The 15,951-nt window shown below is 51.2% G+C and overlaps 7 protein-coding genes across 8 annotated transcripts; 3 read left to right on the forward strand and 4 right to left on the reverse strand.

The window, feature by feature from the left end:
- Positions 1-1,657: 1,657 nt before the first annotated feature.
- On the forward strand, positions 1,658-2,902 carry PV05_00998 (uncharacterized protein). The gene is made up of 6 exons (XM_013465941.1): positions 1,658-1,731; positions 1,836-1,953; positions 2,004-2,059; positions 2,143-2,285; positions 2,379-2,435; positions 2,519-2,902. The coding sequence occupies exons 2-6, from the start codon at positions 1,871-1,873 to the stop codon at positions 2,591-2,593; spliced, it is 414 nt and encodes a 137-aa protein (XP_013321395.1). The 5' UTR covers positions 1,658-1,731; positions 1,836-1,870; the 3' UTR covers positions 2,594-2,902.
- A 73-nt stretch (positions 2,903-2,975) lies between these two features.
- PV05_00999 (uncharacterized protein) lies at positions 2,976-4,291 on the reverse strand. Its single transcript, XM_013465942.1, has 3 exons — positions 4,067-4,291; positions 3,898-4,012; positions 2,976-3,787 (listed from the first exon to the last, which is right to left on the reverse strand). Exons 1-3 carry the CDS (start codon positions 4,196-4,198, stop codon positions 3,258-3,260), a joined length of 777 nt encoding a protein of 258 aa, XP_013321396.1. The 5' UTR covers positions 4,199-4,291; the 3' UTR covers positions 2,976-3,257.
- A 133-nt stretch (positions 4,292-4,424) lies between these two features.
- On the forward strand, positions 4,425-5,535 carry PV05_01000. 2 transcript variants are annotated; one of them, XM_013465944.1, is made up of 3 exons: positions 4,425-4,693; positions 4,740-5,228; positions 5,278-5,535. In XM_013465944.1, exons 1-3 carry the CDS (start codon positions 4,561-4,563, stop codon positions 5,376-5,378), a joined length of 723 nt encoding a protein of 240 aa, XP_013321398.1. In that variant the 5' UTR covers positions 4,425-4,560; the 3' UTR covers positions 5,379-5,535. The 2 variants fall into 2 exon arrangements, with proteins under 2 accessions (XP_013321398.1, XP_013321397.1); XM_013465943.1 differs by having other exon boundaries at positions 4,425-5,228.
- On the reverse strand, positions 5,020-6,012 carry PV05_01001 (uncharacterized protein). The gene is made up of 3 exons (XM_013465945.1): positions 5,737-6,012; positions 5,599-5,689; positions 5,020-5,545 (listed from the first exon to the last, which is right to left on the reverse strand). The coding sequence occupies exons 1-3, from the start codon at positions 5,878-5,880 to the stop codon at positions 5,493-5,495; spliced, it is 288 nt and encodes a 95-aa protein (XP_013321399.1). The 5' UTR covers positions 5,881-6,012; the 3' UTR covers positions 5,020-5,492.
- A 116-nt stretch (positions 6,013-6,128) lies between these two features.
- PV05_01002 (uncharacterized protein) lies at positions 6,129-10,242 on the forward strand. Its single transcript, XM_013465946.1, has 5 exons — positions 6,129-6,441; positions 6,491-6,583; positions 6,631-6,909; positions 7,000-7,090; positions 7,143-10,242. The coding sequence occupies exons 1-5, from the start codon at positions 6,313-6,315 to the stop codon at positions 9,473-9,475; spliced, it is 2,925 nt and encodes a 974-aa protein (XP_013321400.1). The 5' UTR covers positions 6,129-6,312; the 3' UTR covers positions 9,476-10,242.
- On the reverse strand, positions 10,040-11,889 carry PV05_01003 (uncharacterized protein). Its single transcript, XM_013465947.1, has one exon. It carries the CDS (start codon positions 11,818-11,820, stop codon positions 10,462-10,464), a length of 1,359 nt encoding a protein of 452 aa, XP_013321401.1. The 5' UTR covers positions 11,821-11,889; the 3' UTR covers positions 10,040-10,461.
- A 2,632-nt stretch (positions 11,890-14,521) lies between these two features.
- On the reverse strand, positions 14,522-15,925 carry PV05_01004 (uncharacterized protein). Its single transcript, XM_013465948.1, has 2 exons — positions 15,118-15,925; positions 14,522-15,058 (listed from the first exon to the last, which is right to left on the reverse strand). Exons 1-2 carry the CDS (start codon positions 15,762-15,764, stop codon positions 14,539-14,541), a joined length of 1,167 nt encoding a protein of 388 aa, XP_013321402.1. The 5' UTR covers positions 15,765-15,925; the 3' UTR covers positions 14,522-14,538.
- Between the last annotated feature and the right edge of the window lie 26 nt (positions 15,926-15,951).

A 15,951-nucleotide genomic window follows, 5' to 3' on the forward strand; every position in this document is an offset into this window, starting at 1 on the left:
CAGTAGAAATATCATCTGGTAATTACCTGACTTTTACCCAACTGAAAGAAGACATGGTCATCTGTATCTCACGTCCAAGGAACTCGCACAGAATCCAGTCACAAGCCTCGATCTTTTTAGGGTATCAGCAAGGCGCCCGTGCCGTTTGGCTCCCTCTTCCCGAACCCTCCCGCAAAAAGTTTCCTTTATGACAGGCCTTGGGGACACCATCTTGGGCGTCATTCATGCCTAGTAAGCCTATGTGGTCTGCTTATCCTGTCTTCCCCACGCTTCTCACCTCCCTTGACCCTGGTCTCGAGGCTGTGATTGTCGACGATGAACCAACCAGGCTCTCGATCCAAAGCATCTCCAGACTTCAAGCCCGTATTCGCTCGCCTCACCCAACACATCATATCGCATCGCTTCTGTGGTACCCAACCCCGTCTTTCGTGTCAAGCACACATCGGCAGCTTCCGACTTACAGTACTTCGGGACAGACATCACGCCTGCTTGGATCCGTACAAGCCACGAGGCTTCGCTTAGTCGCGGTGCCAGAATCAATTCATCAACACAATTCGATTGCATCAGCGCAAGTTCTTGCCTCACCTATACCGGCCAGTTGGCGATCCGTGATAGTAATCTTTGTGAACCCAGCCAATGATTACATATCTTGAGTCCATGAATTTTTTGCATTTTGATAAAATCGAGCCCTCCCCTGTCCTGTTCGGTCCAGAAGTCATACACCTCGAATCCCTCTGTCTTGGAGATGCAACCAAGAACTCCTACTGGTCTTCAATATGATTTGTTTGGTGCATATCTTGCACCAGGAAGCTGAACAGATACCAGCCGTGTCAGCTCTCCACCTCCCACTCGAGTTCCAGGTTGAACCCCTGACAAGTATGGATTCAACCCCTGTCGCTACATCACGGTGCAGCCTGAGATTCCCTGGAAACAACGAACGTGCACCAAGCGGACGATTTGAAAGGACCAGGCAGTTGAGAGGCTGAAACCATGAATGATTTCACCAAGGCAGGACGGCTGGCGCATTTGGCTGCCAATGGATAGACTTGCCTTTCATGTCGTCTGTCTTGGGTAGTACGTCGCTTCTCCACGGACCAGCCCCAACACCCATGTTGGGGAAAGAGGCTAGGCTAATGCATTGTCCGGGCGCTATCATGCGCCCTGCCCAGTTGGTCGGAACCTGGTCTTCCCTCCTCTCCTCGAGCGTGACTACAACTGCTGCCTGATACTCAGGGTCAATCCGAGCTGGAAAGGGAGAGACCCTCTCAACAAATTTCTGACTACTTATTACTTTTCCGTGTCCGACGGGCTGCCAAGTTCACGCGAGTCAAACGGCTCGAGCCTCTCGACCGAAAAAGTAGCGTTGTCTGACCACGGACACCCGTATTTCGTAAAGCAGTCTCTGAGCATTAGAGGCGATGTCTTCCTTAAAAGCAATGAGGCTTCTCATGATCTATAACGCCTCTCTTCGTGTGAAAGACTCCGTAGTATTGGGTTGCCTATGAGTCTTCTGCAAATCTTTAGCCGACATTGAGTAGGTAGGGGGTCAGTTGAAGGTGGTGTCTACTTTGGTCAGACAGTGCTGTGTTCCCCGCCTATCGGCTGGGCGTACTCGGGTTCTATTTGGAGTCTTTGCGGACCAAATTTGGGCCGCTATCAAGCATTGACTGATTGGCAAAGCACCGACAACAGCAAGAAGACAGATATACAATTGCGGAACAAGACATATATGTAAGTGAATTCTGAGATATAAACTTAGTGGATGTCGCTGGGAGGACCTCATTGCCTGCATTTCCCAGAAATTACTACAGATAGACTGAACATCGAGCTTCAAGAACAGCCACTTCGACGACCCCTGAATATCTCAAGAATGTCCGACACCCCAATCAGTCCTACCACAGGGAGACCAAAGTCAAAGACCTATGAAGGCCAATGTCACTGCGGTAGGATCAAGTCGGTCGCCCTACCTCTTCCCTCAAAGCCACCGTGCTGAACTCAACTAGGTTCAGCATGAAGCACTCACCTCCCATTGAGGATGGACCAGTAACAAGCTGCAACTGTACGTCTTACCACCCATGTCTTGACAGTGGTTCTACAGAGAGACTCTCCCCTCATCTTGTAGCTGACGCTCTTTCCCTCAAGGCTCCATATGCCATGCGAACGGCTACCTAATGGTCTACCCGCTCGAGACCAACATCACCTGGATCTCGGGTAAAGACGACATGACAAGCTACGTCTTTGGCAAAGAACGAATCGCACATTCCTTCTGCCCGACTTGCGGGACCGTGAGTTCTAGCCTCTCCCAACTTGCGTGCTTTGGGCACAAGTTCTATATTTCCTTTGCGCCTTCACCGGTACAGCCTACTGACGGTTTGCAGAGTATTGGCGGGAAGTCAACGGATCCGAACTTCTTTGCTGATAACCGTGCTGTCAATGTATGTCATGATCACTGCTACTGGCATCACGTTGTCCTTGACCCAGTAGCCACGAAAGGGTGTCAATGCTGATCACCTGATAGGTCCGCACCCTCCAAAACCTTGACGTCGACGTCGACAGTCTCAAACTCAGGAAAGTAGATGGTCGTGCTTCATGAGCACTACAATCTCCGACTCCGGACAAGGAGGATCCCGTACTGATGTCTCTCGCGGGAACACAGAAAAGTCAATGGCCGCATTATCGCTACACCTAACCCTGAGGAGTTCCAGAAGCCGGGCTTTAGGTTGAACGAGGTATGAAAAACAACGAGAGACATATGTAGCTAGCGGGAAGGTTTGCTAGGTCAAAGAAGAACCCGAGGAGGATATGCCAACAGTTGATATATCAAAGGCTGGGTATCGCACAACAATAGCAAGTCGCACTCCTGAGTATTGATATTGTGTATCTGAAGCGGTGCATTCTAGAGGAGTAACTTCACGTCGTGACAGTACAGTGTACAGAAAATGTGTTACGAAACCGAACGATTCTAAGCATGGTGACTTGACTTGTTTAGAATGATCATTTTGTCTGCTACGCGATTCTTCTATACCTAAACATTTTCGTCGTCATTACTCCTTCTGAGTGCGGCACTGTGCCAAACACACCCAACGCCGTGAAAGACTCCAGTCCTGGTGCATGCCATGTCGACTGACGGAAACTTTCTTCTGTCGAAATGATCCCGAAGGCAAGATGGTCATGCCATGCCAAAAACATAAAACAAACGCTTGCTGAATCTTGATACATTGGCTCTTTTCGATCAGCTCCCAGCCGACTCAGCCAGTTTACAAAGAAGTCGGCATCATATACATGACTGTCCCTAATGCCGTCAAACCAACACCAGCCCACCACCAATGATCCGGATTATACGACTCCTTGCTCGGAACCTTCGTCTTGACGGTGTTCTTGTTCAGCGGCCCGAGCCTTTCCTGATCACTATCCCCATCTCCTCCGTCCGTCCTCTTGACACGGCGCTTCCCTGTCGCACTTGGCACACTCGTCGGATTGAGTGTTTGTGTAGGCAGCATCTGCGGCGGCGATGCGGCCAGGTACATGGGCTGGATGGGCGAACCGTCAAATTTATACAGGTTCAGGCGCGGCACGTTGTGGAAAGGGTCTGTCAGGACCTCGTAAGACTTCATCAACTCGGGCTGTTCGTAGCGGATGTAAATTGCGTTGTCGTAGGAGCAGGGGGAGGAGGTGAGTTGGCGGCCGTCGACACCGATGGGAGTCAGGACAAGACTGCCGTTGCCTGGGAGTGAGTAGGTGCCATGCTGCCATTGCATGATGGCCGAGGGACAGTGTGGCGTTGTTGCTGCAGGAATAGCATCGTCAGTATATGCCTTGTGCAGGCCTTCTTTCCTCTGAAGTAATTGTATAGTAGGAGAGTCTAAGGTGTAAGACAAGAGACAGGGGTGGACGTACGGTTTGAAATGGCGCGGTAGTAAGCTTCTTCATAGTATCCATCGCTGGTGAAGGAGTAGGAGATTCCTGCGAGTTCGGGTTCGATCAAGTTATCATTGACAGGGTCGTAGAAGCCCTGCATTTTCAAGTTAGCGGGACTTCGTTCGCGACCGAGATCTGGTGAGCGTACAGGCCCAGTCATGACTTTTTTGGACTTTGTCGTCCATGTTCCCACGAGGGCGGCATCGTACTGCGCCCTGACTAAAGAGGCTGCAAAAGCGAACGAAAGGACCAAAGCAGGCTGTATTGAAAGGATCATCATTGCATGTCTAGTACGTGAGGTGTAAAGGGGAAGAGTAGTGACAGAAAATCGCAGTTTGCGTGTTGTTTCAATCTGACCCTCTCTCACCCTGATATGGAACACACTACGTTGACGCGGAGGCTGAGACGCCATAAATTTGGCGGCGGCGTTTGCACCTGATTCGAGCTCCGCCTAAATCTCGCCGCAACAGTCAATCCTCCTGATTCGTCCCTGAAGATCATTCACACGAAAATAGCACATCGGCTTCTGGTGAGAACTCGTCATTTCGCGCACACGATTGATAAATACTGTTCATGCTACGATAGGTCCTGCGCTGGGATTGTTAACGATGAGTGATTAAGAGCCGGTGCTTGCCAAGCTCAATGACGGCCAGGAACTACGCATGGAAGGTCCGGTCAGTATCAACAATGACGCTTCGCGAGCAGAAAGCTTCGTTGCGAAAGCGTATTGGTGATGAGCTTAAGAAGCTCAATCCTGATGAGATTGAAAGACAATGTAGGGGTCTCCCACGAAACGCATAGTAGTTGGCTGATGGTGGAAGCGACCATCATTACGGAACATGTCCTGCAAATGCCAGCTTATAAGAATGCAAAGTCAATAGCAATATTCTTGTCAATGCCAGGAAGAGAAGTCTCGACGCGAGAGATTGTTCTGCATTCCTTGGAGAACGGTAAAGCCGTCTTCGTCCCCTATCTGCGCCCAGGAGAGGCTCCAAAGTCCAGAGTCATGGACATGCTGCAATTGAGGGACACGGGAGATTTTCAATCACTGAAACCAGACAACTGGGGTATACCTTCACTTTCGACGGAATCGGTTGATGAAAGAAAGAATGCTATGGGAGGGAGGGGAGTTTCGAACAGACGTGATGAGAAAGCAGTTCCAAATCTTGACCTCATTTTCATGCCCGCCGTGGCATTCGACCGGTCTCATCGACGACTCGGCCACGGCAAGGGCTTCTATGACCGCTATCTCCAGACTTACAAGGACGCGCTTGATCCAAACCAAGCTGGACAAAAGATGCCATACCTGGGTAATCAAATCGCTCCGCTCTCCTTCAACTTGGCTGACCCTGCTCATAGTTGGACTTGCCCTTTCTCAACAGATGCTGCCGCCTGAAGAAGACATTCCTGTCGACGAGAGTGATTGGATAGTTGATGAGGTTGTCACTGCCGAGACCTGAATGCGGTACGGCTGCTATGCCCCCAACACAGCATCCTCCGTGCTTTCTCAGGCCATATCTGGGACTGGCCACATTCTTGCTGTGTTTTTTTGCCAGTATATATGCTCTTTCTGCTCAGTCCAGTGACTGTATCAGCGAAACATTGTCTCCTTTCAGTAGAATTTGTCCTGGAACAGGATTAACGTAAGGTTCTTCTTGAGAGCTCGGATCTAATTCTTACCAAGCTGCCTTCTCTTTTCCGGAGCGTCTCTCGTAGCCAATTGGACCTCAATCGCATCGTCGACGACAAGGTTCATAAATTCGTCGAACCCCTGGTCATCGTTAGCAAAAGTCTGAAAACTCGGAAGCAGCTACCGACCCTGATTTTTCCCTCAATGCGCGTGCGCAAGTTCTCGTAGAGCCATATTGATACGGTCGAACGCTTTTGCAGTAGACTGAATATGAAATGGATTGGTGCTAGAAGGGTTTTGCGCCCACCACCGCCGCCGCCACGGCCTGTCATTGTGATTGTGGATTGAGGAGACTGCAAAGGTGCCTAGGGGCGTGTCCGAAGTTTGTACTGCAAAATGACGACTGCACTTGTATCAGGAGAACGAAGGACGAGGGAAGAATATAAACAAAATCAGTTTGTCGCGAGAGCGGCCGATAAAATGCGGAGGACGGCTGCATGCAGCAGGGAGTGGGCAAAGTTTTGACGCTACTGCAAAGAATCCTTTCCGCTCTCAACTGAGGTCATCCATCACCAAACAATTCACCTTCATTCTTCACTACCAACAGCCGCATCTCTTTTGTTCCCCGCAACCTCATCTGATTTCTGTCCTTGGTCAAGCCAGTGACTTAAGCCATCTCACCAACGCATGAGAAATCCTACGATACCGCCTCGATAACTAGGCTGAAGCCGGTCGACATACCCCTCGCATCCCACTGACTCACTATGGCGGCAAAGTCGGGCGCTGCTGGTGGCTTTGCGCCGGTTCTCACGGCATTACGAACGATGCAGAGTAATGTCGCAGGTAAAGAGAAGTCAGATGCGCACGAGTACCTCGAGAAGTTCCAGAAATCGGTGGGTGCTGTGAAACGGTTACATCGAAGATATACTCATTGTATTGCAGTCTGAAGCATGGAATACTACACATGCGATGCTACAAGACTTCTCGATACCAGTCGAGGCTAGGTTGTTCGCAGCAACGACTTTGAAGGGAAAGGTGAGAGGTCCATCACCTGCGCGAGGTCTGCGTCCTGACAGTTCAAGATTATCTACGACCTTCATCAGCTTCCCTCAGAAGCCCTGACGCCACTCAGAGACTCCCTCCTATCTCTCCTTCAACTCTATCTGGGCGGACCGAGACCGATCCGGACGCAATTATGCATATGTCTTGCAAGTTTGGCAATTCAGTTGACAGCCTGGAAGGACGTTTTGAATACGGTGGGCACGGCGGTTGGCAATAGTAGTGATGGCGGAGATTGTCTACTCGACTTCCTGCGAATCCTGCCTGAAGAGGTCACAGAAGGCCGCAAAATCAACCTTTCAGTATGTTCGACCAAGCAACATTTGATGTTCGGCTTCAGAGCAACACCACCCTGGCCACCGATCACAGTCTAATCCAACATTTCAATCTAGGAAGAGGAACTTGCCGAAAGAACAAAGGAACTCCTCGAGGACAACTCCACCCAGGTCTTGAATCTCTTGGTTTCCTATGCACAGTCGTCTAGTAAGTGATCGCTAACCTCCTGCGGTCAAAGGACTTCTAACGCTTCGTACAGCCCAAGCAGCCCATAACCCACGGCTTTACTCTTGCATCGCCTCCTGGCTACGAGAAATTCCGACTATCGATGTGGTAAACTCTCCTTTATTGAACGAGATCATTGACGCCATCAACGACAATGATTCATTTGACGCAGCGGTGGATTGCCTTTGCACCATGTTCAGAGATACCCGGGATGTCGATGAATCTTTAAGTGTCATTAAGATCCTATACCCCCGAGTCATTGCGCTACGGCCCATGATTGCGCAAAGTGCCGCTCTCGAAGACAATGATCTCATGAAGGGCATTACGAGGCTGTTTTCCGAGGCTGGAGAGGCATGGGTGGTTCTCATCGCACGTATGCCAGCAGACTTCCGCGACCTTGTCGAATGTGTGCTGGAATGTTGCATGCGCGATAAAGACCGGGAGGCGATCTCGGTCACATTTGTGTTCTGGTACGAACTTAAACAGTGTCTGACTCTTGAGAAGTACATATCAGCTAGAGCTTCTCTAGCAGACTTGTACTTGAGGCTGGTTGACGTTATGGTCAAGCACCTTGAATTCCCAACCCCGGAAGATGGCAACGAGAAGGACCTGTTTGACGGTGACCGAGAACAAGAAGACAAATTCCGCAGCTTCAGACACAACATGGGCGACGTCTTGAAAGACTGCTGTGAAGTCATTGGCGTCACACAATGCCTTACGAAGGCGTATGCTCTGATACAAGCTTGGGGACAAAACTATGCTTCCCAGGTATCGGGGACACATGTTCCACATTGGCAGGAACTGGAAGCACCTCTTTTCAGCCTGCGAGCCATGGGGCGCATGGTCGATCCTGAGGAGAGCTCGGTGCTTCCCAATGTCATTCCCCTTCTTACCACAGTGCCGGATCATGAAAAGCTGAAATTTCAAGCAATCATGGCTCTGGCTCGCTACACTGAATGGACATCTCAACATCCAGAGACGCTCGAAGCACAACTCAACTACGTCATTTCCGGCTTTAGCCACAACTCACAGGAAGTCGTCCAGGCTGCAGCTCTAGCTTTCAGATTCCTGGGGACTGATTGTCAGAGACTCCTTGGTGACCATATCCCGCAGCTACATCAATTCTACGAGAGCGTTATTGACAAGCTCAAACCTTCGAGTCAAGAAGAGGTCACTGAAGGAGTTGCAGCAGTTGTCGCTGTTCAGCCGGTCAGCAAGATCTACGAAACGCTGAAAATGTTCTGTGACCCAGTCATGAGCCGAGTGGTATCACTTGCTCAACAGGCCAAGGATGAAAATGCCGAAAAGACGGTTGCTGACTATCTAGGACTCCTCACGATTTTCTTCGACTATGTACAGCCTTATATCTCACCACACGAGCCGAATCCAGCTGTCAAATACTGCCAAGAAATCCTGCCAGCTCTCTCGGGCATAGCGAAGCATTTTACTCGATCAGTGCCGATATTAGAACGAGTTTGCAAATGTTGGCGGGTGATGGTCATCTCTTACCGAACTGCGACTGCTCCTCTTCTTGGGACGCTGGCCAGCAGCATTGCAGAGGGTTTCGAGGCATCAAGACAAGGCTGCTTCCTATGGGCAACTGATGCTGTTATCCGAGAATTCTCTTACGGTGCCGAGTTCGTGGACGAAGCGACTAGCGATAATGTCTTCCGGTTCTTTGCTCAACAAGCCACGGTCTTCTTCAAGATCCTAACAGAACTACAACCCGTCGAACTTCCAGACGTGATTGAGGATTTCTTCCGTCTCGCCTCCGACGCGGTTAGGTTCTATCCCAACAAAACAATAACATCCAACCTGGCGCTTCCTATGGTCCAAGCATCTTTGACGGCCTTGACATTACAGTCATTAGAGACTATTCAAGCTGCATTGCACTTCTTGAGGGACTTCCTCGACTTTGGGTTTGACAAGCCGCCGATTTCGAACTTCAACGGCCCTGATGGTGAACCTACGCCTGGAACCACACCTGAAGTGCAAGCTGCCGTGAAGCACGTCCTCAATACTACTGGACAACAACTCGTCCATCGTGTTCTGACGGGAATGATGTTCAGTTTCCCCGAAGATTGCTTTCCGGATGCTTCAGGAGTGCTGCTGTCCTTGTTCAACCTGGCACCAGAGGCAGCCGCCCAATGGGTGCAAGGGACTCTGCAATTACTACCGGCAGGCACATTGAAACCTGCCGAAGCTAATAAACTCATGAAGGGCATCAGCGACAAGCTGCAGCAGAATGAACCGCGAAAGGTTCGAGTTCTATTGCAAGACTTTACCAATTCATACCGGAGGAGGAATGTGGCGCCCCGAGAAGGGCTCGGACGATTAGAAGCGACCAGATTCAGATTTGGCGGCTGATCATGCAGTAGGGAAGGTTGATGGAACTCGTATGCTGTTCGGTGCGTGGTTCTTCTTCCATCTTCGTTGGCAAGCTGTCGCTCTCCGAGCTTTGGCGCTATCGAGTATACTCACATTCTAAAATTACATGAGGATGGACAAATTTGGCGGCCTCACTGCGGCAGTTACAATTGCCATCATGGCATTCCGAACTCAACAATCAGATAGGGTCACAATGACGAGACAAGAACGACAATCTCATGAGTTACGCATCCCAGGGTTTTGGAGATACATCAGTATCCCTGCCGGCACATACTTAGACAACCCCCCAAATCGGCGATAGAGCTAGAGCTTGAACCTCGACGAAGCGCCTCCCAGGTTCTATGCCTCGCAAGGTCGGTTCCAGCTGATAGACATCACGCGGGCGAGATGCGAGCTTGACAGGAGGTCTGGCCTGGCAGAGCTTTTGACGTCAAACAATGTTTGACCTGTGACGGGAAGCCACCATGCAGTATCCCAAGGGACATCGCGGCGGGGACGAGCTGTATATGACGACGATGATGATGACCACGCTGTACGAGATGGTGTAGAAAAAGTTCTGGAATTTGTTGTTTGAGATCCCGCCTTGAGATCTCGCCCATTCGCCTGCATGTGCATAGGGGGTCGAGCGATCCTTTACATGCCTCGTATCTATGTTAAGGTGATACCAGATGAGATCTCTGATCCTGGTTATGATGCCAAAATCTTCCACAGAGACATGCGTATCGATTTTCCAATAGAAGTTCCACAACGCCCAAACATTCATTTCATGAAACCACGGAATATAGCTAGCATGTGTGAAGCATCTTGCGATGTAGCAAATCGCCAACATGATCGTTCCACGCCGTATTCTCGCGTGCCAATAGTCCGATGGCTAGATCTCACTTGCCGCGATATATCAGCCGTAGACCACGCCCCATATCCAACATGCTTCGCGGTCCTCACTAGTGCGGACGCAAGACCGGAACTCACTCTCTTTTCCGACAGACGCCTAAGACAACACTAATATCATCCAACTTCCCGCCCTCGGCAGCGAGACCTTCATCGAGAGCGCGCTCCATGTACGGACTCTCGGCGTACGGATCCTGCGCGACCTCCCTCGCGGCATTCATCAGAGTGCGTGCAACGTAGACGACCCCGTCGCGCGCCTCGTCCTGACCTTCGGCCCACTTGCCCATGCACGCGCAAATGGTCTCGGCGATCTCGTGTTCCCATAGATTGTCGGTTACGCCGTCAGACAGGACGGCCACGATGTCGCCCGGTGCGACCTCGACGGTGTCGGTGACGGCGTTTTTGAGAGGCGTGTCGAGGGAATTGGTCCCGAGTTGGCGTGGGCAGTCGAACCAGTGCCATTGCTCGACAGAGCGGTACAGGACGGCCTTGGAGAACGGCATGGTGGGCCGCAGGATGAGGACCTTGCAGTCGCCCAGGGTTGTGGCGAGGATGACTGGTTTGGGGACTGTGGAGGTGGTGTGGTGCAAAAGAGCGGAGGAGGCGGTCGTCGTGCCGAGGATGTCGTTCTCGCCAGGTTTGTCTTGCTCTTCGGCCTCCTGCGTGGACGGAGAAGAGGTGGATTCTCCGGACGTGGATTTGGACTTGGTTATGTCCTCACCATCTAGTTGCTCGATGTCCTGATCCTTCAGCGTACCCCTCGTGGCTTCCTTGGTGTGTTCGTAGGCATCTTCCAGGTATTGTCTTGGGTTCAGATCCTCCAGGGCGACTTCTTTTCCGCTCTGAAATGACTTTTCGACCTCGAGAGCCCAGAAATGCGCAATCAGGCGGGACCAGAGGGCGGCGTGGCCTCGTTCTTTTTGAGCCCACGCCCCTACGCCATCGTCGACCGCGATGAAGTTAGAATCGCTTATGATGATGGCGTCGTCGCCGTTAGTTATGCCGCGGACGGGCTGGCCGTTAACGTAGGGGCGACGGCCGCGGGGGGCGTTGTGGGTGGTCAAGGGTTCGGAGAAGGAGCCTGAAGGGAGAGAGATGAATGGTGGAGGGAATGGGCGGGATGGGCGTTTTGCGAAGATAGAGTAACCGGTTTCAAGATAGAAAGGCAGCGAGGGCGCAGGGTGGGAAGACTGCTCGGCTTCGACGTCTGGAGGGTTTGTGGTCCGGCCTTCGGATATGAGAAAGCGGCGGCGATGGATGGTAGAGGTGGCAAAGGTGCAAAGGTTTAGATGTCGACTAAGATGAGGTTGAAGTGCGGCAGGGTGTTCGGCAGCACATGGTCGTGATATCAGTGGTAGACATCCTACGAAACGCAGGATGCGAGGTGATGGTGATGTTATAGCATGCCGGGATGATCTGGCCACCGGAGTGAGCATGGAATGGCTGAAGGCCAGAACGCTCTCATAATGAGATGCGCCTTGCCTGTGCCTGGAGGATTAGGAGAGGAAAGATGTTACGAGTAGAGGTTGATTATCAAAAAGCGGAGAAGAGATATAGTTTACGAATACGGAGAAGTGCACCAAATGTAGTTGCCGCGCTAAATTTTAGTGCGGGCGGGGAATGCGGCTTGGCAGCTCTCAGAGTTGCGGTGTAAGGATTGCCTACCAATTTGTATGGCACTTTTCAGCACTCGCCTCGAGATTTTTGTACTTTGCATACAAAGCCCATAATAATCACATCTCTAGTATCTGTAATTGGCTTTGTTTTGTGCCCATTTCCCTCTAGAATAGCCCCTCGTTTACCTGATTTTGTCGATCCTGGAGGGTGCGCTGAGCGCGGAGACGGTGGTAGGCAAGAGGTACATCAATGGATGCTTGTCCTACCGACGATGATCTAGCAGACGGTTAGTTTTTGCCCTCATGCCTTCTTCTATCTCTCATCTTGCGGCAGAAGCAGCCAAAATCAGAGAAACCGAGCGGCCGCGGCGCAAGAATTCGCCTACCGTTAGACCTATAACCGAGTCGGCCTCGCAGAGAGACACTGGCACTAGGTATTCTATTGCTCAACGGTCCCAGGCTCTTACCCTGCATTCCATCGGTTGGAAAACTGCGCAAATTGCAGCCTATACCAAGATCCCTGAGCGATCTATCCGAGCGATTGCGGAGAAGGCAAGGAAGAGAGGATTTACGCCGCAAGAGGATCCTCGAGTCCTCGACCATTTCGTTGAGGATGGATATAAACCAGGGCGTCCAAGAGAAGTGTTAGAAGTCAAGGAAGAGGAAGTTCTGAGTTCATTGAGAACAAATAGATCCACAAGAGAGAAATCCGCAGAAGTTCTAGCCTATGAGTATAGTGTTAGCATATCAACAGCCCTTCGCATTCTTCATAAACATGGCCTAAACAGCGTAAAACTAACGACAAAACCAGGCCTTAATCTAGAGCAACGTGCGGCGCGGCTTGCGTTTTGTCTTGCGCATCAAGATTGGACCCTCGAGGATTGGAAGAAGGTAATTTGGAGCGATGAAACGAGCGTTATCCTAGGGCATCGACGAGGTTCTATCCGGGTATGGCGGACACCTGAAGAGCCATTTGAGAAGTCTATTATCCGTCGTCGCTGGAAAGGTTACTCAGAATTCATGTTTTGGGGTTGTTTTACTTACGACAAGATTGGTCCCTGTCATATCTATCGAGCAGAGACTGCCGCAGAGAAAGAGGCGTCTCAGAAAGAGATTAATGAGTTAAATGAGGCTCTCGAGTCAGAAAAACGTAAGGAGTGGGAATTATCAAATGGCGTAAGACGGCTAGGCCTCAGAAATCTCCCAGGACGCAAGCCAAAATGGCGCTTTACTAAAGAGACAGGTAAACTGGTAAGACGAGGTAAGGGAGGAATTGACTGGTGGCGCTATTACAAGGTCTGAAATCTATCCTCTCAAGATCTCTCTATCTAACAGGAATTAGGAGGTTGTTCTCCCAAAGCTGATTCCATTTGCTCGCGAGTGCGGCCCCGATGCTATCATCCAAGAGGACAATGCCTCACCACATGCCTATCACTTCATCGGACGAACTTACTCTATACAAGGCCTCAATAGGATGCTCTGGCCAGGCAACTCCCCTGATCTCTCTGCTATCGAAAAAGGCTGGCCATGGATGAAAAGAGTTACTACCTTTAAGGGAGCTCCGCGGACAAGAACTGACTTGGAAACCTCATGGATGAGCAAGTGGGGAACAATCCCACAGGACTCAATTCGAGGCTGGATTGAGGGCATCATGGAGAATATCAAAAAGGTCATTGCGTTAGAGGGCGGCAACGAGTACCCTGAGGGCCGCGAGAGCAAGAGATCATATAAAGGGCGCAGGCGCATTGGAGAGCTGTTTAAACACTCCTGGATCCAAGACGATCAGGATAGCGACAGCGAGGACAGCGAGAACAGCGATGACTATGAAGATATAGAGACAGAAGAGGAGGACGAGTTTGATGCGGACACTACCAACTGATTGAACAGCCGACCTTGCTTTCTATGGGAGTGCCATAGTAAAAGAGGCGGAGGGTTTGGACACAAGGACAGGCATGGACAGGTAGAAAAGGCATGGACAGACGGAATGCCTCCCAAATCAATAGGAATGCCTCAAAAATCAACACCATGGATCTCTATACCAACCCAGCCTTGCGCGCAAATAGCAAGGCTGCGGCGGCGGCATGTTGCTGCAACATGATGCCGTTGTGTTCATTCCATATCAACTGCTCACCTAATTTTGGTGAGGAGTCGATGACATCCGAATACCCTTGCAATGCCGAGAAGCTAAATTTTAGCGCGGCAACTACATTTGGTGCACGTCTCCGTAGACAGGCACGACATGCCATCCAGACCAAATACTAATGACGCCCTGTCACGCCTGTGTCTTTGTCTCCTGTATCCACACCGGCTTCGGCTTCGGCGACGACATGCCGACCTGCCGACCTTCTCCGGCCTTCACAGAGACTCTCCTTCAACCTACTTCTACCGCAAAGAGAGCTGGGATCATGCAAGCCTGAATACGACCACATCGAGACCAAAAGTAGAATGCTGCAGGACAAGATCTGGTTCGCATAGTCTCAGGGATCGCAAGACATTGCAAAAACGCGATGAGCACAGCACGCGCATACTCGGGACTAACTATTTCCCTATCTTCCTCCTCCTCCAACTGACGTGACCTTGAGGATCTCGCTCTAGCTCCTTCCAAACATTCACATCTGAATGTGAAGGTCCATACTTCATTGCAGCCGCCTCACCCGCTAACTTGGCATATTTCTTCGCTCCTCGGACGCTCCCCACCGCATTGTACGTGAGCGCAGCATACCCGTACGCAGTGTCCAGAAAGCCATCCAGCCCTTCCTGCTTGTACAGCCTGATCAACTCCTCCGCCTTCTTGACGCTGGCGGTCGACTCGGGCTTCCAGTTCCCGAGACTTGACTGGAGCCCATCAATCTCATGGAGTGCATGGTCCGATGCCTCGCCATTCTTGCACCGCGAACAAGTACACGTAAAATGGAAGTAGTCGAGTAAATACTTCTGCCGGGCCTCGTGAAAGCGTAGAGGCGGCGCATACGAGATCGTGATCTCCTCGTCCGTGGAGATATCCCTCGACGCGTGGACGAAGTGCGTCAGCAGGCCGGGTTCGAGATAGTATTGAGCACTGAAACCGTTAGTTAGATCGTGGTTCATGCGAGAAGGGAAGGCGACCGGTATACGTACTTGGGGGAGCAAGCATGATTCATTCTGCTCGTCTCTGGAAATACAGCGACATGCATCTTCCCACCGACCTGCATCTCAAACCCATTCGCCTTGACCACGTCCTGGACTTCGTATCCAGCCTCGCCCCAGATCGTCGCGAGGCTGAAGTAGTGCTCCTGACTCGCGGCAGGGAGTTGGTCAACTGCAATAGACAGGAACTTCTCCCGCTCGTTTATTGATAGCTCGCTCTCCATATGCACGAGCAGATAGGGCGTGAAGGCGGTTATCCGGTCACCGCGGTGCAGGTCGCGCTTGGCGAGTACACCTTTGCCCTTGCCAGGGATGTCTTGGACGTACCATGGCCCTTCCCCTTCGGAGGGATTAATCCCGTGGTCAGAGAGGGCTGACGGCTCATGGAAGGGCAGCGAAGCTGCGAAGTCCTTGGAGATCTCAGGTGTGGTGAATATGGAAATCCCGCGTCCATTGCTAAATGTTGCGTTCGTATACACGCATAATGGGCCCTTGAGAGCTTCGAAGTGCTGCGTGCACACAGGCTCGAAAGACCACGGGTGGAACGACTCGGGGCTTGATGGGATCGTGTCCTCCTGTGAGAGGCCGAATGGAAGAAGTGAAAGGAGCGATATCAGAGAGACCACCTCATTTCTCATGTTGATGGTTACTAGCAAATGAAGCTAGAAATCAGAGACGGACGCATAGATCCGCATAAGTCTGGGAAAGAGAAGGGGTCACAATGTGAGTGAGGTGGTGGAGGTCGGTGAAGCCTTGGGCGTTGGTAGAGACTTGAAACAAGATCCGGGGAATGGTGTTTCAGAACGCGTCCCCCTATCTTTCTCA

This window comes from Exophiala xenobiotica, assembly GCF_000835505.1.
Source record: "Exophiala xenobiotica strain CBS 118157 unplaced genomic scaffold supercont1.1, whole genome shotgun sequence".
Taxonomy (NCBI): domain Eukaryota; kingdom Fungi; phylum Ascomycota; class Eurotiomycetes; order Chaetothyriales; family Herpotrichiellaceae; genus Exophiala; species Exophiala xenobiotica.

Excerpts from the sequence above, each read along its gene's own strand:
- PV05_00998 (XM_013465941.1), top strand. The coding sequence starts at position 1,871 with ATGTCCGACACCCCAATCAGTCCTACCACAGGGAGACCAAAGTCAAAG. Across the intron at positions 1,954-2,003 it reads TGTCACTGCGGTAGGATCAA|GTTCAGCATGAAGCACTCAC; the intron begins GTCGGTCGCCCT and ends GAACTCAACTAG. Across the intron at positions 2,436-2,518 it reads CTGATAACCGTGCTGTCAAT|GTCCGCACCCTCCAAAACCT; the intron begins GTATGTCATGAT and ends ATCACCTGATAG.
- PV05_00999 (XM_013465942.1), bottom strand. The coding sequence starts at position 4,198 with ATGATGATCCTTTCAATACAGCCTGCTTTGGTCCTTTCGTTCGCTTTT. Across the intron at positions 4,013-4,066 it reads AAAAAGTCATGACTGGGCCT|GGCTTCTACGACCCTGTCAA; the intron begins GTACGCTCACCA and ends TTGAAAATGCAG. Across the intron at positions 3,788-3,897 it reads CTACCGCGCCATTTCAAACC|CAACAACGCCACACTGTCCC; the intron begins GTACGTCCACCC and ends CTATTCCTGCAG.
- PV05_01000 (XM_013465944.1), top strand. The coding sequence starts at position 4,561 with ATGACGGCCAGGAACTACGCATGGAAGGTCCGGTCAGTATCAACAATG. Across the intron at positions 4,694-4,739 it reads TGATGAGATTGAAAGACAAT|CGACCATCATTACGGAACAT; the intron begins GTAGGGGTCTCC and ends TGATGGTGGAAG. Across the intron at positions 5,229-5,277 it reads ACAAAAGATGCCATACCTGG|TTGGACTTGCCCTTTCTCAA; the intron begins GTAATCAAATCG and ends CCCTGCTCATAG.
- PV05_01001 (XM_013465945.1), bottom strand. The coding sequence starts at position 5,880 with ATGACAGGCCGTGGCGGCGGCGGTGGTGGGCGCAAAACCCTTCTAGCA. Across the intron at positions 5,690-5,736 it reads GCATTGAGGGAAAAATCAGG|GGGTTCGACGAATTTATGAA; the intron begins GTCGGTAGCTGC and ends AACGATGACCAG. Across the intron at positions 5,546-5,598 it reads GGAAAAGAGAAGGCAGCTTG|GACAAATTCTACTGAAAGGA; the intron begins GTAAGAATTAGA and ends ATCCTGTTCCAG.
- PV05_01002 (XM_013465946.1), top strand. The coding sequence starts at position 6,313 with ATGGCGGCAAAGTCGGGCGCTGCTGGTGGCTTTGCGCCGGTTCTCACG. Across the intron at positions 6,442-6,490 it reads TCGAGAAGTTCCAGAAATCG|TCTGAAGCATGGAATACTAC; the intron begins GTGGGTGCTGTG and ends ATTGTATTGCAG. Across the intron at positions 6,584-6,630 it reads CAACGACTTTGAAGGGAAAG|ATTATCTACGACCTTCATCA; the intron begins GTGAGAGGTCCA and ends TGACAGTTCAAG.
- PV05_01003 (XM_013465947.1), bottom strand. The coding sequence starts at position 11,820 with ATGCTCACTCCGGTGGCCAGATCATCCCGGCATGCTATAACATCACCA.
- PV05_01004 (XM_013465948.1), bottom strand. The coding sequence starts at position 15,764 with ATGAGAAATGAGGTGGTCTCTCTGATATCGCTCCTTTCACTTCTTCCA. Across the intron at positions 15,059-15,117 it reads AATCATGCTTGCTCCCCCAA|TGCTCAATACTATCTCGAAC; the intron begins GTACGTATACCG and ends TAACGGTTTCAG.